General features: G+C 42.5%; 1 protein-coding gene across 4 annotated transcripts in view; it reads left to right on the top strand.

Moving 5' to 3' along the window:
• Positions 1–19,059, top strand: part of PARVB (parvin beta) — a 90,291-nt gene that overhangs the window by 28,313 nt on the left and 42,919 nt on the right. For 2 of the 4 annotated variants that reach the window (XM_006127729.4, XM_075899641.1), the window contains exons 2-3: positions 7,030–7,119; positions 12,654–12,724. In XM_006127729.4, the coding sequence (XP_006127791.1) occupies positions 7,030–7,119; positions 12,654–12,724 (161 nt within the window). Of the gene's footprint in view, positions 1–1,651; positions 1,837–7,029; positions 7,120–12,653; positions 12,725–19,059 lie in introns of those variants that run through there. The other 2 variants (XM_006127730.3, XM_006127731.4) reach the window with 2 other exon arrangements.

The following is a 19,059-nucleotide window of genomic DNA, read 5'->3' on the forward strand; positions in this document are numbered from 1 at the left end:
TCTCGTCTCACTCACATTGTTGTTCTTAATTCCCCACCTCCTGAAGTCAGGGGATTACAGAAGAATCTCAGCGTTAATTTCCTTTACTAATTATTTATTTCATTATTTTACAAACAAGCCTTTTCTCTCCTGATTGCAGAGAAAAATCTGAAAACATGATTAGAGTGCAGCAAAAAGGCACAGAAGTGGGAGGGCAATGGAGTCTGCATTTATTAAAATGTATTACAAAAGTGTCTACATTCTGTTTTCAAAATGATGTCAGCATTTAGGACTCAACACCTCCCTTGACTTTCAATGAGACCTTAGGGTAGAATTCTTAAGTACTTACGTCCCATTGACTGTCAGTGATATGTCGGCTCCTAAATCATTTTTGTAAATAGGACTTAAGCCTTGTCTCCACTGGAAAGTTTTGCTGTATTAACCAACACTAGTAAAAGACAGCCCCTCTTTGGCCAGTGCAAGGTCCATTTCTATTTCCATTGCTGGTATAGCTATGTGTGCAAGCCCTTTTAAGTGTGAAGATGGCCTCTGTTATCTGGAGAGTTGTGAAACTTGTCCCAGCTAGACTGAATGTTTTTGCATAAATGTTGTGGAGCTTTATTAAAACATCTGTTGGGTTCTTCCCAGAACTGGATACATTACTCAGTCCTGACTCTCTCTAGTCTAGAGTATGTTTGTGAATTGTCTTGGTCTTTTCTTTGTGTGTGTTTGCTTTAGGTTATTTTCCACCTCCTGCTTCTGGTTTTGTATCTCCAATTAATAGGATGTTGGGGAAGGAAGGGAATGACAAAGACTATTACCATGAAACCCTATGAGTACGCTTAACAGTTCACCATGTTAAGAACACCCCAGCAAATGCAAGTTCAGCTAGTATGTTGATAGACCTGCCCCTTCTACCCAAGGCCCCATCCCTTGTGCACCCCCTCTTGCCAGTGCCGTGGCAGAATGGCCCATCCTTTCCAGTGCCAGGAGGGTAGGAGGCACAGCCTGAGTCAGGGTCACGGCACAGGGGAAGTTGCAGGACAGGAAGCAGAAGGGGCCTGCTGAGGTCAGAGCATGGGCAGGGTCACTCCTGGTCGGTTGTTGAGGAACAGCCTCTCCAGCCTATGTCACCTGCTGCCCAAGCCTGTGCTCCAGAATTGTGATCGCCACTTTGCAGCTTCATGTTTAGTTGCTTTCACGGGGAGCTTCTTATTTTCACAAACTCTGGCGTGTGAAATATTATGATAAATCTGAAGCTTAAACTTCAAAGCAAACCGAGCCACACAGGGGAATGGAAGAAATAAGACCTGATGCTAGGTGTCTCTGACTACCTGCATAATTGATGCGTGCCTTTTGAACATCTTATTCCTCTCTACACTTCAGTATTTTCTTTCATAAGGCACCTTGATTGCTTGGTGGTAGGGGAATGTGGCAGTGCTCTGCCTAATGAGCAAAGATAACTGGCACCAGGGGCTCCTTGTGGGCTAAGTGCCACCTCTAAATATTGTGTGTCAGCTGTTACCCTGAACTAACCGCGATGGACTTGTGGCTTTTTTGTCTCTTTTGCAGAACATGAACTATGCTGCGGATTCCATGCAGGGAGTTCACTCTTCTCGAATTTCATGCTACTGAGCAAAATACTTCTCTCCCTCTCTTTCCTTTAACTGTTGCTCCCTCCTCCCAAGTCACCATGATCAAATTAACCCAAGTTTGGCCATGCACGTCAGTCCAGCTGCCACCCTTTCTTTAACATTTGCACTGCCCTTACTGGATTGCAGAAGTACACTCCAGACCATTGCTTACGGTAGGGAGCCAAAATGGCAGGGCTGCTTTGTAAAAAGCGCAAAAAAGGAGGTACGAAAGTGCACAAAACTCTTAAGGCTTGTGTGCTACCTGTGTGGAGCAGAGTACTTGCTGGGCGCTTGTGACTTTTTGTAAATGAAGCTCTGTCTGCACGACTGCCCTTTAGAGTTTGCTATATTGAAATGGCAGCACTTTGCTCTGATTAGACACTTGGCTCTTGCCATTAGGAGGACAGAACTTTTTGCTTTTAAGGAATTCAGCTCATCAAACTGGATTTTAAGACTAAACTTTTTTTTTCAGTTGTGTGTAAGAGAGGAGCTGGGTGCATAATGCATGATTGTATTTATTTCCATCTTTAACTTTTTCTTTATCTGTGGTGTTGTAGAAAGGTGGCAGTTATATTTGTTAAAAATACCTTACTTTTTTACTTCAAAATATAATTTTTTCATTTAAAATTGCCTCCTTCCTTATCTACTTTGATCAGAGAGTTATCTTTTTGAATCAAACTCCTGGGAGGAATAAAAGCAACTGAATTTTTAAAAGTAGGTTTGGCAGTATTTGATTTTTAATTTTTGATAATTTTGATAAAAAATGCTTACAAATAAACATTGCTATTATCCATTAATTTAAATTGTCATACTTATGGGAAAGTATAGCAGGATCAGATGACAGGGAGGTCAGACAATAATGCTTTAATGGAAGCAGGTGTGAAAAACATTAAAGCTTTATAACCGATATAACACAAATTATTTGTCAGTTGTCAAAATATAGAAAGTGGATATCCTTAAATCAAACTCTATTAAGTTCTCAAAGAACATTTTTCTTATTTTGCTTTTCTGTAAATTATAATGGTTAATAATGGAAATATTTTTTCTGAAGCTTGTATGTGTAGTCTGAAGTCAACATTTGCTGACATTTACTGTTTAATAAATCTAATCCTTCCAATTCTATGTAAAAGAAATCTTGTTTAAGTGCAATTTTGTGAAAGCATCTTAAGTATTTATTTAACACAAAGTGGGTACCAGGTACTTTAAAATAAATGCAGTGACGCCAAGCAATAATTGTCTCATTATCTATCTTTTTCCAACATTGAGTGCAGGAGGCTCTGATCCTGAGTGGAAACTTTGGGTGCTACAGTAATGATGTAAATGCTACTAATAATGAAGATAAAACTTTGCCATGAAGGGTTAATAATTTAGGCTGGGATTTTTAAAGGCAACTAAGTTGAATGGGATATAGGTGTCCAAATTTCTTGGAAAACTTTGAAAATCCACACTTTATGATCCAAGATTGCAAAACTTTATTTGTGTTACTACTTGCATGAGTATTTCCATTGACTTCTCAATGTAAGAAATACGTGGGGGAGTAAGGGTTTGCAGGATTGAGACTTACGCGGGCAGAATACAGCATGGAGAAGATGTCATGCTATCAAAAGACACATTCAAAACATTTGAATTAATGCAAAAATGAATAAAATCCAGAAATCCTTAGTGTTTTTTAAAATTGAATATGTTTAGGTAAAAAGCTACAGTGTATACATTACATAGCATATATAGTAGAGGATGAAATTTTGTTTCTATCCTTTTGCAAGAAGTATACAATACAATACAATACAATGAGCTTGATCTTATTACAGGCACGTCACACTCTTGTTGCATGTTAGCTTTAGCAAGTCATTTTAATATGGATCTTAATCCACAGGCCCTGAAAATATGAAACTGGCATTTGCTGCCTATGGGGACATTAGGAAAACATGTAGCAGTCAGGGAGTTTATACTTGCTTGATAGCCTGCCAGAAAGCAGAAACTAGCTCACCTCTTGGAATTTTCATTAGGAAACATGATAAATGGTTTTAAATGCCTTTTCTTTAGATGCCAGTGAAATGTTGCATGGAGATTGTCACCTGTGTGTCTCAGGTTTTCTAATTCTCTGTTAATCTCTTTCTATATGGGAGGGAGGTGGAGACTTAAAAAAAAAAGACTCCCCTTTCCTGTAGTGAGATCAACCCAGTATATATATTATAAAGAACTGCTAGATGAGAGACCTGCAGGGTTTAGATAGCCTTTTTCCCCAGGAAAGGACAGCTCTGCTGAACTTGCAGTTATTTCCTGCTTTATATGGAAATTTTTGCTTTGCCCTAAAGGGGCCTCAAAGACTTTGGGTTCTCGTGAAGTCTCCTGCACTGAGTATGAAAAACATTTTGTTGTTTCTGAAGTCATGTAGCTCTTTTTTGGTAAGTTGGAGGACTGCTTACCTGCAAATTGGAAGTTCTGCTTTTACTATGCTTGGGAACCTAGGTTTTTGTATCCCTTTCCACCACACTCTTCCTTAGTGGCAATTGCTACACGAAGCTTGTGATGGGCAAGCCCCAAAAGATTGGGAGATGCATCCACAAAATACCTGCTTATCTACTCACCCTAATGTATCCTAATTTCTTTTGGTCTGTTAATCTCATGAGAACAGGAGGTTTCTAGCATTTCCTGGTAAAATCAGATTAAGGTTAAATAGAACCAGGATCCACCATAATTTTGAGATTTCCCCCCTTACAAAGGTCCTTTCTTGTTTCTGTTTCCTAGTCCCTTGCTGCCTCTCACTATTCCTGATAATTTTCTCTTTTCCACTCCTGAGTTCTTCATCCTCTTTCAAAGTGTGATAGCTCAGGGAGACTAGATCCTAAGGATTGTATCATAACTCACCTCTATTCCTGCCTTCAGATAGATCCCAAATACTGCAAGAGCAGCTTCCTTGTGATATTTTGGCATTTTCACTTTCACACCTTGCCGTGGCCATGCAGTGCAGAAGGATGTGAAAACTGAAAATGACAGCAGCGACAAAAGTTATCCAACCTTCAAGCTGACAGGTGAAGATGGATGTTGGGTTTTTATTTCTTCCTGGATTTTATCCATCCCTAAGTACAATGTAGCATCTCTAAGCCCATAGGTGGGTTGTTGTCAGGAGAGACTGAGCATGGTACCTCCAAATCTAGACTCCTGAAACTCTACTGCTTGAGCTAAAAAATTCCAGCTCTGAAAGTCAAGGTTGTAGCAGGCTCATCAATCTCTTTGTGTCCCATCCACTATTAGAGATCAACAGAACACTGCACTGAGTTGGTGTAGGATACAGTAGCCTACAGTTTCCTTGCACAGTGCTTTTGTGTTATTTCATACCCAACTGTTCCTTTAATTTAAAATAAGCGTTTGAGTTTGCTATTCTTGGAAGCTTTAAGGTACGTATCTGTTAATAATGTGCGATGATGCTAATAGCACATACATTCCTATGCTTTTTTGCAACTATGCACAGATGCTGTTACTTCATCCAACCACGGTGAAAGTTAGGGATTTAAATAGTGAGGCCATGCTGCTGCAACAGTGTAATTTGTAAAGTCATATGTGTTCTAATAAAAGCTCTCAGTGGTTGAAAATCCCAGTGGTGCTTGACTCTGAGGATATGCTAAATAAAAAGGGCAACACCTGTAGCTGTTTCCATTGGTTCACACTGGCTCAACAGACGTGCTGGGCTTCAGAGAGATGGTCGGGGTTAATATATGTGTCAGCTGTGTTGATTTGTTTGTAGGAGGATTGTGCTGGGAGATGTGTTGAATTGTGTAGGTGGCACATGGGCTGGGGAGGTAGTTGCTATGTGGGGTTATGGGGCACGCGTCACGTGCGGGAGGATTCTCTGCATCTAGAGGTCTTTAAACCATCGTTTGAGGTCTTCAATATCTGAGATATGGGTGAGAGGATTATTCTAGGAGTGAGAGGGTGAGATTCTGTGGCCTGCATTGTGCAGGGGGTCAGACTAGATGATCATAATGGTCTCTTCTGGTCTATGAGTCTATGTTTTGGTCATAGCACAAGCTGATAATGTTGTGGTGGGTGGTTTTGAGGAACTATCAGAGCTGAACCAAAAAATCCCCTATCTATTCAGTCTCCCTCATACAACCAATGAAATTGTTGGTGTATGAAAATTAACTGTAAAGAAAGGGTTGCAATTGGTTGATTTATGTCTGGTATCTCAATGATGTAGGACTCTTGACCTAGCATACAGACATACATGAGGTACCAAGGTTCCCTAAGCTGTGTGGCAGCACAGCCCCACAGCTGCTTAATGAGTCCTGACTAAGGGATTGAGGCTGCCGTGCGTGGAGTTGCTTGGCTGGCAGTCGACTTGTTTCTCTGTCCTCAGCAGGGAGCTGCTGCTGTAGATGAGGGAGAAGTGCCCCTCCCCCAGCCAGGCAGCTCCGTGAATGTCAGCCCTGAGCCCTTGGGTGGGGCTCATTAAGATGTGGCGGGGCTGTGCTGCTGTGCAGCTTAGAGGGAACCTTGTGCCTTACTGTCACATGGGTGTAGTTCATCAAGTCAAAATGGAGGAGAACTTAAAAATTGGATAGTAACAGACTATGAATGCCAGTGTGATTGAACCGTGTGGTTTTCTGGGCAAAAATAACTCTTAGCCATGCTCATATCTATATCCATCACTTCACCCTGATTCATTAGATGGTCTAAGGGCTTCATAGGGACATTCAGAGTGACGATCGTGGAATCCTGTTCTATAGATCCATTTTATGGAGGGCTGCACGGAGATGCAGATTAGAGAGCAACTTGTTCAAGATCCTACTAGTGAGGTTCATAGCAGCTTTGGGTTGACAGCTGGAGTTCAAAAATTCCAGTGTCACGCTTAGTCCCCAGCCCACGCTAGGACTCTTTACAGTGCCAATACCCGTGTTGGACAAAAATTGTTTCTCAGATCTTCCTTGGGGGTCTTTCACGCATTTTATTCATTACAGTTGCATGTAGCGATCCTTGGTACTTTACAGGTGGAAAAGGTTGTTGACATTGTCATAGAAGTCTAGTCAACTAGTATTTAGCTCTCCCTTCTATCTCACGGGCAGCCCCCATGAAGTGCACCAAAGGAACAATCTTTACTTCAGAATGAGAGAGAGGCCACAGAGCTCTAAATGCTTCCCAGAGAGGGAAATGGAAATTCTGAATTGGGCTTAGGTGCAAGGTTGAGATGCCTGCATAATAACTTCTACTAAATAATCAGGCTATTCATTTGTTTACTATGAAACTACAAAATGTTTTGACTCTCTGATTCTTTTCTACAGCAGCTGCATTTCTTATTTCCATAAACTGAAAATGGGCTTGCCTGATGCATTCTCTCACTGTATCTAAAAGCTGTGTAAATGTACAAAATTCTGCATCTACAAATGTTGTTTTTTTCTTTTTCCTTTCTTTTCTTCAGTGAGTGACCTGCAGGAAGAAGGCAAAAATGCAATCAATGCGCCAATGTCTCCCACTACCATCGACATCCACCCTGAAGATACCCTATTAGGTACAGTATTAATGTTATAGGCATAACTGAATGTATGTTAAATGAGGCCAGCATGTATGTAGGCATTGAAAATTGAAGTCAATTGAAGCCAACAGAAATGAGCATGAATGTAAGATAAAAATGAGAAGTACTAAGGAAATTTGAACAACAGTGAGGCCCCTGCCCATGTATGTTAGATCCAGGAACCTAGCAAGAGTATTGGATTGTCCACTCAACTATCAGCAGGACAAGGACTTTTCAGAGTTTTTTTGCATCATTCCACATCACAAAGGATATTGGGGAAATATCTAACTTAGAACTAGTCTTTTCAAGTAATGAGGATGAGACGTTTTCAGAGACTGAGATATTTGAAGAGGAGGCCTTGGAACAAATAGCTGAATTAAAGTGCAGCAGGCCACCAACGGTGTTTATTACAAGACTTCTGAAAGAATCAGTTGACTGAACACTTAATATAAATGTTGAAACTTCCCATCAATATCACTTACTCTCCAAGCTTTGGTGTAGTCAATAAATACTGTACCAATCTTTAACATAGGTGCTGGTGGCGATCCTAAGAATTACAGACCAATGAGCTTTACTTAAGTAGCCGATAAATTGTCAGCAATGGTAATTTAAAAATAGAATTAATAATCCTAGATGACAGTGAAAAGATGGACAAGCATAACCTCTTCAAAGAAAAGTTGTACTTTGCCAAACTCTGAGAATGTCTATGGAACAGTGGATAAAAAAGGAACTCCTAAATATAATTTTATTTGAACTTGCACAAAGCCTTTGTCAAAACATCATTTAAAGAGGAATTAAGGAAACCAAGGGCAGGTCTCCACTAGAAGTGCTACGTCGGTGCAACTTAGGGATGTCAAAATGCAGTTGATGCAGTTAATTGGAAATTCCATCAACTAGTCAATTAACTGCATTTTAACTAGTTGATAGGCACTTCCGATTCCTCCTTTGAAATGTACAAGAGCCCCTGATGGTGCTCTTGTACATTTCAAAGAAGGAATGTGGAACTCCGTGTACAGCTCGGGACCAGAGGGAAGTTCTGCTGACTCCGGGCTGCACCCAGGTGCCTGCTCTGAAATGCACAAGAGTCCCCAGTGGGGAATAGAGGCACAGATACTAAGGTTCAGTCTACACTAGCACTTTTGTTGGGCAAACTTTGGCAGGAGTGGGGGAAAAAATATACCCCTGACTGACAGAAGCTTCACAGACAGAAGAAACGGTGTGGACAGTGCTGAGGTCAGCAGGTGATGCTCACCCACTGATACAGCTACAACTACTCGTTGGGAGTAGGTTTCATTATGCTGGCAAGAGAGCTCACTTTTGCTGGCATGAAGTGACTACATGAAAGATTTTACAGTGGTATAGCAGAGCTGTTGTAAGGTCCATAGTATGCAGACATAGTCTAAATTACTTGTTCAAACTCTCTTAGGGTACGTCTACACTGTGGTGCTATGTTGGGATACTTTCGGTATCCCGAAATAGCTATTCCGGACCTTAATAGCATGCCCATTATTTCAAAATATCTTTCAAAATAACGGGCACACTATTCTGATGTTTCTCTAAACCTTGTTTCATGAGGAGTAAGGGATGTTTCATAATAGCGGTTTATTTTGAAATTTGGCACTGTGTAGACAACGCCAAATTATGAAATAAGCTATTTTGAAATATACTGTAAATAAACTAAGCAATTTGCGTAACTCAAATTGCATAGCGTACGTTAAGATAAGGGTGCAGTGTAGACACACCTATAGAGTCTGGGGCAGAGTTGGGAATTGAACATGGGTATCCCAGCTCCTTGTCTCTGCGTCAAATGGTTAGATCATTGTTTCTCTCAAAGTAAATAAGACTGTGCCATTAAATAAATGGATATACAGCCACTCTCCAACTTACGAACACACCGACTTTCGACCAATCATGCTTACGACCAACCTCCCATTAACCCCATTATATGTATTTTCGAGTTGAGAACCATGTATGTCAAGTTTTTCTAACAGCTCGGACAGCACGTTTAAGGATATTTCCGATTTACGACCAAATTGAGTTATGACCAGGTGTTCGGAACATAGCCCGTTTGTAAGTCAGGGACTGCCTGTATACATTCTAGCTTTGAATGCTGTATAGGGTTTTGGTCATCCCAATTCATAAATGATATTATGGAAAAAATAGAAGAGGACAAAATATGGATATAGAGATTGAACACAGAGAGGGAGAAATTGAAAAGATGATGAATACTTCATTTGACAAAGAGACAAATAAGAGGAGCTACACTAGAGCTATGTAAAATTAATTAATGCTATAGAGGAGGTTAATTAAGAACCTTTCTGAAATGAGAACAAGGAAGCGCACATCGCAATTAAAAGCCACAAGTCTAGGATAAAAGAAGATGTACCCCTCTTCCCCCAATATATAATTTAACCTGGGGAACGCATTGGCACAGGTTGTCATTGAAGTAAATAATTTTGAGCAGTTATAAAAAGGCGTAGCTATTTCTATGGATAATGAGAAAATCCAGTTATATTAAATATGCAAAGGAAGCCAGGGAGACAGACCTGCATTCTTTTGGGCATATAAGCCACTGGTTGAGGAAGAAACCTAACTTATGTAGAGGTTATTCCATAATTGACCATTATGGAGATCTAATAACTTCCTCTTTTGCATCTAGTATTGACTGTTTTCAAAAATGGCATACTAGATTAGATGGAATGTTGGTTTGATATAGCTAAGGCCTTCAAGCAAATAACAATTCACCATGTGGCCTTCATATAAAAAGAAACAGAAAGAGCTTCTTTAATCCTTTCCTCTGTTAACTATTAAAGGGGGGTGAGACAGACTGAGCAAGATGAGGGCCTAGCCCAGGAAAGACATGATTGCTCGGTGGCCCACGGCATGATGGTGGTATCCTTGAAAAGTCGGGTGTTGCACAAACATGGGTGAGCCCTCTATGCACAGTTCAAGCTCACCACTTCATGGGCTGGGTGTGTAACTTCCTCAGTGTTAAAATGCTTGACTCATCTCAGTAGCCAGGAAGAAGTAAAGAACCAAAAGAAACTGGAAATCTTACAGAATCAGAAGCTCTTCCTAGGTTTGTGGAAAATTTGGCAAATGTTTTCAAATTTCAGTTTGGGTTTTTTTAAAATAGATTATGGGCTCAGTACTTTCCAGTGTCCACAATCTATTTAATCTATTAAAAAACTTACTATATTTTGGTGCCTGAATAGTAGTGATGGTCAGAAAGGCTCTCTGTGGGAGTGAGGCCATCAGAATGCCTTTTTGGGACCATGATATTGCTTGTGTGGTGGGCCCCATTGTACCACAGTGTGCTGGCACCTCTGCCCGTTTTTTATTCACATGCATGTCAAGTCAATGCAAAGGGAAAGTCCACGCAGCAGCTGGGTGTGAATCTTTCAGCCTGTGTAAATGGGCTTATACTGGATCTGCTCAAGCTAGAGTGTAGACCACCTCGGTGGCAGCTCATGGGATCGGGTGAAGCTGATGCCTGGGCCACCGTTTGCACACAGCTCTTTTTAGTGTATTAGTTTGAGCGAAGCTAGTGTCAGTCAGTCTGCCGAGGCAAGGCAGGCTTGCTTGCAGCCTCAGCATAGACCGACTCAGACAGGCCTGGCTTCTTATGTGGATACAGTGAGATGTGAGCCAGGTGTGTCATGTATCAAAGGCTGCTGCCTCATGAACCTTAAGCAGGGGTATGCTATGGGTGTAATTCTGGCTCATGGAAGTCAATGGAAGCTTTGCCATTGACTTCCAAGGGGCTTGGATTCCATCCTGTATGTCTCTGTGCACAGCTCAAGTTAAACCCTCCAGTTCTGTTTTAGCTGCAGAGAAGTAGATCACGAAGCAAGGTGACGATACTGCATTCCTGTTACAATGTGGCAGCTGTGCTTTCCTTTCCCCTCACAGTTCTGAACTAAATCAAATGGTCATTTCAACCTGAAAGAGATTAAAATGAGGAAAGGTTGGGGAGGCTGTGTTTGCTAGTTGAAACTGAGCACCAAAATTTACAAGTCAGTAACAAAAAATGAGAAGAAAACAAAACAAAACCCCCTCACTGATGTGACTCCTGACTGAGAAGGAGAAAGACATGCCCCACATTTCCCTTGTGCACCAGCACCTAGGGGGCCCCAGCCTAGTAGGTTTTGTGTGCTCCAGCCCCACGGTGGGGCAATGTGGGGCTGGAGCACCAGGCGAGCTCCCCAATGCTGGGGGGAGGGGAAGAAGAGAGGGAACGACCCTGAGTCTTGAAGGCCCCACCCCTGTTCTAAGATTAATCTTTACTCCTCCCTCTCCTCTTCTGTTCCTTTATCTCCTCCCTTCCTTTGGATTTTTTTCTTTCACCTCCCTTCTCTGATCGTCTTCCTCTTTTTTTGTTTGATCTGTCTTCCCTCTTCTCTTTTCTTCCCTTGACTCATGTATTATGGAGATCCTCACTCCTACACCTCAAAACTGAGAAGAACTGAATAAGTCTTTCCTCAGAGTCTGGCTTGGCTCTAGAACCTGTGGAAAGACACCTTCCAAGAAGCTGTGTAGGCTTTAGCTATGGTACTCTGAGCTACTGCTAACACCGACAGATTAAACTGAGTGCCCAGTTCTGATACACCCAGCCACCCCTTAATGTCTCTTTACTGTCTCTTCCCCCACTCTACTTCCCATTTGTATGTCTTCCCCAATTTTTTCCAACTGTCCCACTCTGCTTCCTGTTCTGTGCCCCTCTTCCATTTCTGCCTCCTTTCTGTGTCTTTCCTCTTCTCCGCCTTCTCCTGTTCCTTCCACATTATGTCTGTCTGACTGCTCTTTGGAGGTAGAAGGAAAATTTTTTCTCTTCTTCTCACCCTTCTGCTCCATCACAATGGAGCAGGTTGCACTACTGCTAGACTTGCTCTAGGCACTTTCCCCCAGGCACAACTGAATTTGGGCTAAATTCTTGTTGGTTTTACTCTTCAGCTTTGACTGAGCACTGTGTGCAGTCACAGCAGAGCAAGCATAGTCCTCACTAGCTAGAACATGCTACCGTGGAATTTGAAAAGGCAGGGAGTAGGAGAAAACAGGATAACCCATAATCTCATGTCACCCCTGTTACAAAGAGAGCTTGCTGGGTTCCTTAGAATACTGCAGTCTGGTGATGTAGCTTAAAAGGAAAATTAAATAACTGAGAAAAGGATAAAATGATCATCATTATTAGCTGAGTGCTACTAATGTGCCCTGGAGAAAGATGCAGCCCTGCCCCAAGGAGCCTACACAGTACTGGAGACTAAATGATACACATGCATGATGCTGCATGAGCTGATGAAGGCTAACTGAATCTTCTTTTAGGGAAGTTAGTACTGTGTAATCCCTTCAGTGTATCACTAAAGAATTCCTCATGCCTTGATCACTTGATGTTCCCTCACTAGTATGATGACTAGAGTTTGCCATTTCTCAATCAACTTCCAGCCTGCTTTATAAATAAGAGCTCCTGCAATATTTTTGGCAGTGTGTTCATGTCATGGCTCTAACTAGAGTTTCTCCTTCTCAACGGGCAGAGGAAAATGAGGAACGTACCATGATCGATCCCAACTCCAAAGAAGACTCCAAATTCAAAGAACTGATCAAGGTAGGAAGTAAATACTTGTCTTGTTTTTCTTTCATGAGAAAATTCTTTAGAAAGCTATAAGTAATCCTTTGCAAACTGGAGATGCGACCGAGGTCCCTGTACCTCTGATAGCAGCCAGCGGGGGAAACAGTTTTGGAAGGTATGAGTTTGGGTTACAGAAAAGGAGTGCAGATGGATGAAATGATCAGAAGGGGAGGAATATTTCACTGTGTGTGAAATTCAGCCCTGCTGAAGGTGGGCCTATGCTCTGTGTTACGGAGCCCCAGGAAAAAGCGCCCCTGTTTCAGTAAAGGTGCAGATGAAATGGTTATGCAGTGTAGTCTTCATATTTGCATACAAGGGGAGTGGGCTCCAGGCCAGGTCCAAGTGGAGAGCGGGTTTGAGAGTATCGGAACATAGGCACTGCCATAATGAATAGACCTGAAGTATGTCTGGTCCTACATGCTGTCTTCTGTGATGGCTAGAGCTGGATGCTTTAGAGGAAGATGTAAGAATCCTATAGTAGACGGATGTGGCAAAATCTATCCTCCGTATTAATGTCTCATAGAATACTAGAACTGGGAGAGACCTTGAGAGATCATCATGTCCAGTCCCCTGCCCTGGCAGGACCAAGCACCATTTAGATCATCCCTGATCGATAAAAAAGTAGCTGTGTTAGTTTGTAACTATATAAATGAATAGACCTGTGGCACCTTAAAGATTAACAAAAAAAATATTTTTGTTAACCCTAAGGTGTGTTAGAACTATTCATTATCCCTGGTAGATGTTTATTTAACTTGCTTTTAAATATCACCAATGATGGAGATTCTACAACCTCCCTAGGTATTTTATTTCAATGCTTAATCATCCTGAGAGTTAGGAAGTTTTTCCTAATGTCCAACATAAACCTCTCTTGCTGCAATTTAAGCCCACTGCTTCTTGTCCTATCATCAGAGGTCAAGGAGAATAGTTTTTCTCTTCTTTGTAACACCTTTTAGGTACTTGAAAACTGCCATCATGTCTCCCCTCAGTCTTTTCCAAACTCAGTTCTTTCAGTCTTTCCTCATAGGTCTTGTTTTCTAGACCTTTAATAATTTTTGTTGCTTTTCTCTGAACCTTCTTCAATTTCTCTACATTTTTCCTGAAATGTGGTGCCCAGAACTAGATACAATACTCCAGCTGAAGACTAAGTAGAGTAGAGTGGAAGAATAACTTCTTGCATCTTGCTTACAGTACTACTGTTAATGCATCCCAACATGATGTTTACTTTTTTTTTGTAACAGTGTCACACTGACTCACATTTAGCTTGTGGTTCACTCTAATCGTTCCATTCCTTTCTGCAGTACTCTTCCTAGTCAGTCACTTCCCATTTTGTACGTGTTCAATTGATTGTTCTTCCCTAAGTGGAGTATTTTGCACTTGCCCCTATTGAACGTCATCCTATTTATCTCAGACTATTTCTTCAGTTTGTCCAGATCATTTTGTATTACAACCCTATCTTCCAAAACACTTGCATCTCCTCCCAGCTTGGTATCATCTACAAACTTTATAAGTGTACTCTCTATGCCATTATCTAAATCATTAATGAAGATATCGAACAGAACTGGTCCCAAAACTCATCCGTGTGAAACTCCACTTGTTATGCCCTTCCAGCATTACTGTGAACTGTTAACTACTCTCTGAGAATGGTTATATAGCCAATTATGCACCCACCTTATAGTAGCCCCGTCTATGTATATTTCCCTAGTTTATTGATAAGATAATATGAGACTGTATCAAATGCTTTACTAAAGACTAGGTATACCATGTCTGCTGCTTCCTCCTTATCTGCAAGGCTTGTTATCCCATAAGAGAAAGCTATCAGGCTGTTTTGACATGGACTTGTTCTTTACAAATCCATGGTGACTACTACTTATCACTTTATCATCTTCCAGATATTTACAGATGGATTCCTTAATTATCTGCTCCATTATCTTCCCTGGTCAGTACTTTCCTTGGTTGTTCTTATTTCCCTTTTTATAGATGGGCACTGTATTTGCTCTTTTCCAGTCTTCTGGAATCTCTTTTCTCTTCCATGACTTTTCAAAGATTATAGCCAATAATCAGACACCTTCTTAGTCAACTCCATAAGTATTCTAGGATGCATTTCATCGGGCCCTGGTGACTTGAAGACATCTAACTTTTCAAAATAATTTTTATCTATTTTAACTTCTGAACCTACCCCATTTCCACTAGCACTCACTACTGTGGGCAATCACCACTAACCTTGTTGGTGAAAACTGAAACAAAGAAGTCAGTAAGAACCTCTGTCATTTCACATTTTCTGTTATTGTTTCATTGAACAGTGGATTTGTAGAATGTTTTCTCGTTACTCTTTATGTCTCTAGCTACATTGAGCTTGTTTTGTGCCTTCGTCTTTCTAATCTTCCCCTTGTATATTTGTCTTATTTGTTTTATATTCATGCTTTGTACTTTGACCTAGTTTCCACTTTTTATGAGACTCCTTTTTGATTTTTATAGATCATTCAAGATCTCCTGGTTAAGCCAGGGTGGTCTCTCCCCATACTTCCTATATTTTCTAGAGAGTAGTGTAAGACCTAAAGCTTGAGGTTCAACATCCCTTCCAATATATTTTTGTTATTTATTATAATAACTCTGGATATTCTTGGTATCCATATAAATATCCAATCCCTTTTGAAACTTGCTATGTTCTTGGCCTCAGTGACCTCCTGTGGCAGTGTGTTCCACAGTATAATTGTGTGAAAATTACTTTCTTTTGCTGGTCTTGAATTTTCCTTCTTTCAGTTTCATTGAATGTCCTTTTGCTTTTGTATTATGAGATAGGGAGAACAGAAGCTTCTGATCTTCCTGTGTGATAGAGGATGGACTAGATCTGTGATTATCATGTATCCATTTTCTGGGAACCTCCACACTAATGGTGTGGAGGAGCAACAGCTTTTATTTCAACTCAGGATATTAAATGCTGCCCCACTGCCTGTCCTGTAGGGTTGTAGACTCTGTTCCACTCCAGCCCCAACAAAATCCCCTACATAATTCTCATTTGCTCATGCTCCATGTCAGATGGAGGAATCTAACCCAGCGTGTATAGTATTTAGGAAGGTTTGTTTAAGGGTTAGAATATAACAGAGAGAAGGTTGGAGCAGAGAGAGAAGCGTTGGCAGGTTTGTACCCTAATGCATCCTTTCTTTCCAGAAGCTTTCATCCTTATATTACTTTCTTACTACATTTCCTGTACTGGCCTCTCTGTGTGTGAGGCTTTTGATTTATATTGCTTAAACCACAGTGCAATAATGGTTAGCAGTGTCAGAAAAAAACTTGATGATGTAATCTGACGGAAGAGGAAAGGACGTGTACTTTGATGCACTCTTGTCACGGTATTTTTACTTGGTACATCACTGGAGTGAATGCATGCCTCAAAGAATAACCCCAGCAGCCTTTGTTATGGACTTATAACACACCCATCATAGTATTCTTAGCACTGCAATGGCAGGGCATCACTAGAGGAACATAAAACCAGCTTCCTATCCATCTGAGGTTAGGGATGTCAACGTGTAGATAACTACATGATTCACCAATAAACATAGGCTTTTTGGTTAATCCTGTCGACAACATGCATTTCCACCACTCCCCCACCCGCTTGCTGCCTCTGTTTCAGAGGCAGCAAGTGGGGGAGGCGGGAGTCAGCTTTAAGATGGCTCTCCACCAGCACTGGATCCATCTGCCCCTCCCACCTCCGTGATGCTGCCTCTTATAGAGAGGCAACAGTGGGAACGGTGAGGGGGCAGGTGGGAGCTGACACACATGGGGAACTGTCTTTTAAGCTGGCTCTCCAGGCATATCAACTCCACAGACCCTCCTGTCCCCCCCTTGCTGCTTCCTGCAGAGGTAGCAGAGGGGAGGAGGCATGCAGGAGTTGGAATCAACGCTGGGGGGAGCTGGCTTATACATTTTTAAAAGTGTTAACATTTTAACACCTCTACTTCTCACCTCAAAATCTGCCTAGAGTGAGCATGAAGACCTGAGCCCTAATACTGTAATGAGCTCCTCATGGGCACAGGGATCTCTGTATGTATGGTCTACAGTGTTTCATTGCAGGATCAGGGCTCGTGTCTCAGCACTGTCGCTTACAAACTGGACTGGTAACATTTTACTCCCGCTATACCCAGTTGCACATGACTGTACAATATTCAGTGCAATGGAAAACTGAGCCCTATGTCCTGAAAGTCACTAGGGGTTGTCTCTTGGTAGGGTCCAGAGGAGAGCGTTGTGTTTCTTCTTGTGAGGCTACTGCAGGTAGGAGAGCCATATATTAATGTAAATACAGGCAGTCCCCGAGTTACGCGGATCCGAATTATGTTGGATCCGCAGTTACGAACGGGGTTCCTCTCCCTGGTCTCCAGCAGACCAAGGACAGGAAGCAAAGCAGCGGAACACTTGGGCAGCGGACAGGGTTGTCCGCTGCCCACGCGCTCTGAGGCTTGGCTCTGCTTTGCCCCCCCGCCCCCCCCCAGTCTGCAGACCAGGGGGACGGGGGGGGGGCAAAGCAGAGCCAAGTCGCGGAGCGCGCGGTCAGCTGACAGCCCAGACGCGTCTGGGCTGTCAGCTGGCAGCGCGCTCCGCGGCTTGGCTCTGCTTTGTCCCCCCCCCCCCCATCCCCCTGGTCTGCAGACCAGGAGGACGGAGGGGGGGGGGGGCAAAGCAGAGCAAAGCCGCGGAGCACGCGGGCAGCGGACAGCCACGGTGCGTCTGGGCTGTCCCGCTGCCCCCGTGCTCCGTGGCTTTGCTCCAGACACCTGTGGTACAGCAGCTGGGGCGCTGCCTGTTGGTCCCGTAGCGCCGCTCTGGGCGCTACTGGACCAACCAGGCAGCACCCCAGCTGTTCTGCCCCAGGCATCCTGATTCAGCCACTGCTGGTCAGATTCAGCAGCGGCTGAATCAGGACACCTGGGGCAGAGCAGCTTGGGTGCTGCTGGGTTGGTCCAGTAGCGCCGAGGAGCGGCGGCGCTACTGGACCAACCCAGCAGCACCCCAGCTGCTCTGCCCCAGGCGTCCCCAAGTCAGCTGCTGCTGAAACTGACCAGTGGCTGACTACAGGAAGCCCCTGCCCCGGGCTTCCTGGGATCAGCCGCTGATCAGTTTCAGCAGCAGCTGACTTGGGGATGCCTGGGGTTCTTAAGTTGAATCTGTATGTAAGTCAGAACTGGCGTCCAGATTCAGCCGCTGTTGAAACTGATCAGTTTCAGCAGCGGCTGAATCTGGACGCCAGTTCCGACTTACATACAGATTCAACTTAAGAACAAACCTACAGTCCCTATCTTGTACGTAACCCGGGGACTGCCTGTATTCATTAACCATTCACAAGCATTATTTAAAGCAGGAGTTTTTACAGTGGCATAAATTGGAAAATAATTTGAGGACTACTTTCATTTGAGATTAGGAGGCATACTACTACTGCTACTACTGGTACTAAACCTTTGTACTCCAGGTGGAGCATAGGTCATCTACAAGTCTCCTCTACTTCACTTCTGTCTTGAGACAAAACTTCTAGCTGACTCCAGGAGTTCCTCAGTTGTCGTCCTTCAATCTCAGTAGATCTTCTCCACAATGTCTAAGATCTTCCTCTTTTGTGTTTTCCTTGCGGGTTTCATGTGAGAGTTTGACAGACTATACTGGAGGATGATTTTCTGAGAGTGTGGCGAAGCCATCCCCACTTTCTTCTCTTGATTTGAACGTCAAGTGATTCTTGTCCTGCTCTGTTCCAATGCCACTCATTTGTGACAAAGTCTCGCCATTTGATGCGAAAAATGTACCTCAGGCATCTGTTTATGAATGTCTGCAGCTTGTGATTTTAAAGACTTTTTAGTACACCAAGTCTCACATCCATACAAGAGCACATTCTTCACATTTGTGTTGAAGATCCGCAGTTTTGTCTTCACAGATATTATTTATGACCCCACTAGGAAGCACAGAGGAGATTGAATTATACTGTGATTGTACCTGACAGACCTAATGAAAGTGTGACGTGTTCACCTTCTCTTTGCTATGTTTTCTCTGAGTGGGTCATTAAATTATTATTAGTGCTTATTATTTGAGTTATGGTAGCAACTAGGAACCTTAATTGTGGACCAGGACCCCATTGTGTTACAACCCAGACCAAGACAGTCTGTGCTCCACAGTTTACAATCTAAGATCAGCATTAAATAGAGAGGGTAAATCTGAATAGTTATTTTTATAGTGGTTGTTTTGATCCTAAATGTTTTCATGCTTTCTTTTCCCTCTCTAAAAAGTAGATACATCTACAGTATTTTTAATCCCCCTTCTTAATTGTTCCCACT

The sequence above is a fragment of the Pelodiscus sinensis genome, chromosome 1 (assembly GCF_049634645.1).
Source record: "Pelodiscus sinensis isolate JC-2024 chromosome 1, ASM4963464v1, whole genome shotgun sequence".
Lineage (NCBI taxonomy): Eukaryota > Metazoa > Chordata > Testudines > Trionychidae > Pelodiscus > Pelodiscus sinensis.